Source organism: Mustelus asterias, chromosome 3 (assembly GCF_964213995.1).
Source record: "Mustelus asterias chromosome 3, sMusAst1.hap1.1, whole genome shotgun sequence".
NCBI classification, from domain to species: domain Eukaryota; kingdom Metazoa; phylum Chordata; class Chondrichthyes; order Carcharhiniformes; family Triakidae; genus Mustelus; species Mustelus asterias.
This window is the reverse complement of record NC_135803.1, coordinates 139,995,344-140,002,383: the sequence shown is the minus strand read 5'-3', so window position 1 is coordinate 140,002,383 and position 7,040 is coordinate 139,995,344. Positions and strand designations below refer to the sequence as shown.

Below are 7,040 nucleotides of genomic sequence, written 5' to 3'. Positions count from 1 at the left end.
TTTTACCAGTAAGAATCTATAACTAGATAATACAATGCTTTGTCTTACCTTGAAATGTTTAAAGGTGACTTGGCGACACTCATACCATTTTGCATAGGCTGGGAGTGTTCTGAAAAATAGCAGGAGGTTTTTCTTTTCTTCAGCTCTGGAAAAATATTAAGTAAATCAGGTTTCAAACAGAAGTTCAAATTTGATCCCCTGCTAACATCCATCAAGTCGCTGGAAACATAGGAGGTTGTCACTAGACTTGTAATCCAGAGACTCAGGGTAATTCTTGTCATAAATAAAACCCATCTGTTTCACTAATGTTCTTCAGGGAAGGAAATTTGCCACCCTTACCTGGTCTGGTCTGCATGTGACTCCAGATTAACAACAATGTGATTGACTCTTACGAGCCCTCTGAATTGGCAAGCCACTCAGTTGTATCAACTGTTAAGAAGTCTAAAAAAAAGGAACAGAACCGGAGGATGGATCACGGGGCATTGACCTAGGTACCAGAAACAACAGCAGCAAACTCAGTCCTGTCAACCCAACAGTCATACTCAGGGAATCATGCCTTGCACATAATGTCCTAGGCATCACCATAATGATCCCAGGGTATGTCCTGTCCCACCAGCAGGACATGTAGATAGGCTGGAAAATTGGGCGGGGATCCTGGATTCAGGATTCAATCCTGGACCGGGGAGCGGCGCGGGCTTGGAGGGCCGAAGGGCCTGTTCCTGTGCTGTATTGTTCTTTGTTCTTTGACAGACCCAGCAAAGGAGGCACCGCAGTGGTATGCAGTTGGGAGAGAGTTGCCCGGGCAATCCTCAACATTGATTCCGGATCTCAAGAAGTCATCCTGTTCGGCTCCAACCCCAGCTTATGAATCAGTCTTGCTCCATGTTAAACACCATTTGGATGAAGCACTGAAGGGTGGCAAGGGTGCAGAATGTGCTCTGGATGACGATTTCAATGTCTATCGCCAAGATTGGCTCAGAAGCACCACTACAGACTGAGCTGCTTGAGTCTTAAAGGATATAGCTACTAGACTAGGTCTACGGCAGGGGGAGAGGGAGCCAACAAGAGGGAAAAACATGCTTGACTTCATCCTCACCAATCTGCCCACTGCAGATGCATCTGTCCATGACAGTATCAGTAGCAGTGATCACGGCACAGTCCCGATGCACACAAAGTTCTGTCATCACATTAATTATACCCTCCATCATGTAGTGGCACTACCACCATGCTAAATGGGATAGCTTTGAAACAGGTCTAACAACTCAAGACTGGGCATCCATGAGGTGCTGTGAGCCATCGGCATCAGCAGAATTGTACTCAGTAATCTCATGACACAGCATATCCCCTACTCTACCATTACCACCAAGTCAGGGGATCAACCCTGGTTCAATGAAGTGTGTAGGATGGCATGCCAGAAGCACCACCAGGCACACTTAAAAAATTGGGTATCAGCCTGGTGAACCTAGAACACAGGATTAAAAAAGGTAAAGTTGCCATTGTCCCAGATGATCATTGGCTGCTCTCCCCTTTGAGGGGAGAGCTGACTGGTGGTAATTTAATCCGAGGATCACCGCACCTCAGACAAGGATGAGAAGGTGGGGCCTTCATACACTCAGGACTACTTGTGTGCCAAACAGCACAAGTAGTAAGTGATAAAATAGAGCTAAGCAATCCCACAACCAACAGATTAGATCCAAACTCTAGTCCTGCCAAATCCAGAATGGTGGCAGACAATGATTCAGGACATCTGCTCCAGGCTGGAGAGGAGGGGGAGGATCCTGATGTCATGGTCCATGTACATACTAATGACATAGAGAGGACTAGGAAAGAAGTTCTTCATAGTCAGTTTGAAGAACAAGGCACAAAATTAAATAACAAAACCTCCAAGGTTATAATCTCTGGATTATTACTTGAACCACGTGCAAATTGGCATAGGAACATAAAATTAGAGAAAGTACATGGCAGGAGGTTCTACAAATATCACCATTCTCAATAACAAGGAAGCCCAACACATCAGTGCAAAAGACAAGGCTGAAGCATTTGCAACCATCATCAGTCAGAAATGCAGAGTGGATGATCCACCTCGGTCTCCTCATCATAGATGCCAGTCTTCGCTGATTTGATTCACTCCATCTGATATTAAGAAATGTCTAAAGGCACTGGATATTACAAAGGCTATGGGCCAAAGATTTGTCCTCCTGAACCTGTCGCACCCATAGCCAAGTTGTTCCAGTACAGCTACAACATTGGCTGCAACGCAACAATGTGGAAAATTGCCCAAGTATATCTTGTCAGAAAAGGTAGAACAAGTCCAACGCGGCCAGTTACCGTCACATCAGTGTATTCTTGATCATCAGCAAATCAATGGAAGGGATCATCAACAGCGTTATCAAGTGGCACTTACTTAGCAATAATCTGCTCACTGACGCTCAGTTTGGGTTCCGCTAGGCCACTCAGCAACTTACCTCATTTCAGCCTTGGTTCAAACATGGTCAAAAAAGGTGAATTCCAGAGGTGAGCTGAGTGTAACTGTTCTTGATATCAAGGCAGCATTTGACCGAGTGTGGCATCAAGGACCCTAACAAAACTGGAGTCAACTCTCCACTGGTTGAAGTGATACCTAGCACAAAGGTAGATTGAGGTTGCCAGAAGTCAATCATTTCAATTCCAAGGACAACACCGCCGGAGCTCCTTTGGGTAGTGTCCGAAGCCCAACCATCGTCAGCTACTTCAATTACCTTCTTTCCACCATAAGATCAGAAGTGGGGATGGTCGCTAATGATTGCAAAATGTTCAGCAATATTTGTGACTCCTCAGCTACTGAAGCAATCCATGTCCAAAACCTGAACAATATCCAGGCTTTAGCTGGCTAGTGGCAATTGACATTCGCACCACACAAATGCCAGGCAATGACCATCTCCAACAAGAGGAAATCTAACCAATGTCCTTGACATTCAAAGGCATTACCATAACCAAATCTCCTACTATCAACATCCTAGGGCTTTCCATTGATTAGATAGGAGATTGAAAAGGATTGCAAAGTGAGGCAGTTGGCAGATTAGAAACAGCACGAGAGAAGAGGCAGTCCTGAGATTGAAAACAGCACAAGAAGAAAGGCAGCTGGGAGACTGAAAACAGTGCAAGGAGGGAGGCAGTTGGCAGAATGAAAACAGCACGAGAAGAGAAGTTGGGAGATTGAAAACAAATAGTGGCATCACGGCAAAGACACAATTTGATTGGTTGGAGAGGAAGCTAGCTGCTTGGTGAATATCTACTGAGTCTCTTTCATAAGTGTTTAAGATTTATTCCATCCCTAAGGTTTAAAATCATATTTAATAACATAAGTAAATAATATGATTAAGTAATTATTTAAAACACATTAAGGATGGCGGGACCAGTGATGTGTCAAAGCTGCAGCATGTGGGGGCTCCTGGATAACATTGTGATCCAGGGCGAGCACATCTGCAGTACCTGTTTGCGGCTTGAGAAACTACGGCCATGTCATTGAGCTGGAGGCTGAGCTGTGGACATCGCAATACATTAGGGAGGAAGGGGGGATTACCTGACCACTTTGTATCAGGAGGCAGTCATGCCCCCTAAGATAGGGTCTTCTGGTTTGGCAAGTGGTCAGGGACAGGGGGTGTGGCTGCAGCTAAGATAGGTAAGAGGACCAAGAGGGCAGGACTGCAGCAGTGTTAGCCTCCACAATTGTCGAACAGGTCTGATGTTCTCTCAGGTTTGGATGAGAGTGGGAGCTGCAGGATGGATGAGCTGACTGGCCATGGCACTATAGTACAGGAAGCCATTCAAGTGGGAGAAGCACATAAGAATGCAGTGGTAGTGGGGACAGTATAGTGAAGAGGATTGACATTGTCCTCTGCAGCAAAGACCCAGAATCCACACATTGCCTGCCCAGTGCCAAGATTCAGGACATCAGCTCCAGGCTGGAGAGGAGGGGGAGGATCCTGATGTCATGGTCCATGTACATACTAATGACATAGAGAGGACTAGGAAAGAAGTTCTTCATAGTCAGTTTGAAGAACAAGGCACAAAATTAAACAACAAAACCTCCAAGGTTATAATCTCTGGATTATTACTTGAACCACGTGCAAATTGGCATAGGGACATAAAATTAGAGAAAGTACATGGCTTGTGACAAGTGTGTGACAAGTGGGATCGGTTTGTGGGGCACTGGCATCAGTACTGGGGAAAGTGGGGGCTGCACCGTTGGGACAGCCTACATCTGAACTGCGCTGGGACAAGTATTCTTGCAAATTGCATAACTAGGGAAGTAGAGAGGATTTTAAATTAAATAGAGGGCGGATTGTTCTGGAGATGGGATAGGTAGGATTACAAAGCAAAAGGATATGGCAGCATTGTAAGACAGATATTTGGGTAATGATATCCAGAGTGTATGAACATGAAAAAACAGCAAATAGGATCGAAGGGGAAATAACAGTAAAAAGGTAAAATTAATTGCTCTTTACTGAAATGCACAGAGTATTTGGCATAAAATAAATGAATTCATGGTACAAATTGAGGTTAATGGGTCTGATTTTGTTGCCGTTACTGAGATATGATTACAAAGAGATCAAAGTTGGGAACTAAGTATCCAGGAGTATGTGACTTATCGCAAGGATAGACAGGGAGGAAAGGAAGGTTGGGTGGCTTTGTTAGCACGAAATCGAACAAGTACAATAGCAAGAAATGATCTTGGATTGGAAAATGTAGAATCCATATGGGTGGGGGTAGGAAATAACAAGGGAAAGAAGACACTGATGGGAGGAGTCCATTGGCCCCTTAACAGTAGCTATACTGTAGAACAGAGAATAAATCAGGAAATAATGAGGGCATGTAAAAAAGGCAGTACGTTAATCGTGAGTGGCTTTAATCTTCATGTGGATTGGGAAAATCAAATCGGTAGAAGTCGCCATGAGGAAGAATTCATAGAGTATACTAGAACAATATTTTGTGGGTACAACCAGGGATCAGGCTATTTTGGATCTGGTACTGTGGAATGTGGCAGGATTAATAACCAATCTCAGAATAAAACATCCTCTGGGAAACGGTGACCATAATATGGCAGAATTTAGCATTCAGTTTGTGAGTGAGATACGTGGGTCAGAAACAACTATACTGAACTTCAAGATGTACTTACAAAGGAATGCAGGCAGAGTTGGCTGGAGTGGACTGGGAAAGAATTTTAGCAGTAAGGACGGTTGATCAGCAATGACAGACATTTATGAAAATAGTTCATGACTCACAACAAAGATATAGCCCAGTAAGAAACAAGGATTCTAGGAAGGGATACACTTCACTTATGAAGTTAAGGATAGTACTAAACTGAAAGAAATAAACATACAATGTGGCAAAGATTAGTAGTAAACCAGTGAATTTAAAAAGATTTATAAAACAACAAAAGATGACAAAAAAGATCAACAAGATAAGCTATGAGGGTAAACTAGCAAGTAATATAAAAACAGACAGTACGAGTTTCTTTAAATACATAAAAAGAGAGACCAAAGTGAACATAGGCCCCTTAGAGAATGGGCCTGGAGAAATAATAATACAGAACCAGGAAATGGCAGAAGACACGGTGGAAGACACTAATAACATTCCAAAAATATTAAATAATCAAGGAGCAAGATGGGGGGGAAACTAACAGGGCTAAAGGTTGATAAGTCCCCTGGACCTGATGGGTTACATCCTAGGATATTAAAGGAAGTAGCTACTGCGAAAGTGGATGCCCTGGTAATAATCTTCCAAGAATGCTTAAAGTCTGGATAAATCCCAGAGGATTGGAAAACAACCAGGAGCGAGACAATAAACAAATAACTATAGTCCAGTTAGCGTAACATCTGCTATTGGGAAAATATTAGAGTCCATTATGAAGGATGTAATAACAGAGCATTTAGAAATACAAAATATAATCAAGCAGAGTCAGCATGGCTTCATGAAAGGGAAATCATGCCTGACAAATTTATTAGAATTGGCTTACGACAATAAGAGACACTGGTTAGGCCACACCTGGAATACTATGAACAGTTTTTGTCCCCTTATCAAAGGAAAGATATACTGGCATTGGTGGTAGTCCAGAGAAGGTTTACGAGGTTGATTTTTTGACTTGATTTATTATTGTTACATGTATTAACATAGAGTGAAAAGTATTCTTTCTTGCGTGCTATACAGACAGAGCATACTATTCATAGGGAAGGAAACGAGAGAGTGCAGAATGTAGTGTTATAGTCATAGCTAGGGTGTAGAGAAAGATCAACTTAATGCAAGGTAAGTCCATTCAAAAGTCTGACGGCAGCAGGAAAGAAGCTGTTCTTGAGTTGGTTGGTACGTGACCTCAGATTTTTGTATCTTTTTCCCGACGGAAGAAGGTGGAAGAGAGAATGTCCGAGGTGTGTGTGGTCCTTAATTAGGCTGGCTGCTTTGTCGAGGCAGCGGGAAAGATAGACAGAGTCAATGGGCCTGATTTTACCATTTTGATTCTAAGTGCTGAATCTGGGCGCAATTCAGATCCGACTTGGAAATCTGCTCTCAGGTGTCCCCATACACGCACAGCCTGAAAAAAAAAATCGCAAGTCTGAATTGTGCTGTGGGCGGGACTTATCGTGCCCGAAACGCTGCTGGTCTGATCGGAGCTTTGAACTGCACATGCGCAGTGAAAACAAAATGCGAAAAACGCACCCCTGTTACATCGCTCCTGGGCCGCAAAAAGCAGATAAAGTGGCCCAGGAGCAAAAAGCGGGAGCGTTGGCCTCCGACAGACATCGCCACACCCCCACAACGTAACTGTCCCCCTTATCCACCCACCCCCTCTTGCTACCCAGACCGATCGTGACCCTCTGCCCCTTTTCTCCCCCACGGATCGCCCGCAGAGTGGCAGCGGACCCCCAGCCCCCTTCACCAGAGATCCATCTGGCCTCCCCCCGCCCCCCCCCACACTAGTGAGCGATCGGGTCTTCCCCCCACCAGAGATACATCTGACCCGTCTCCCCCCCCCCCCCAACCAGAGAATGATTGGGCCTCCC

At 44.3% G+C, this 7,040-nt stretch overlaps 1 protein-coding gene across 3 annotated transcripts in view; it reads right to left on the bottom strand.

The window, feature by feature from the left end:
- The window catches only part of cenpp (centromere protein P), a 282,096-nt gene that overhangs the window by 229,139 nt on the left and 45,917 nt on the right, over nt 1-7,040 (bottom strand). For all 3 annotated transcript variants that reach the window (XM_078209767.1, XM_078209764.1, XM_078209765.1), the window contains exon 6: nt 49-145. In XM_078209767.1, the coding sequence (XP_078065893.1) occupies nt 49-145 (97 nt within the window). The remainder of the gene's footprint in view (nt 1-48; nt 146-7,040) is intronic.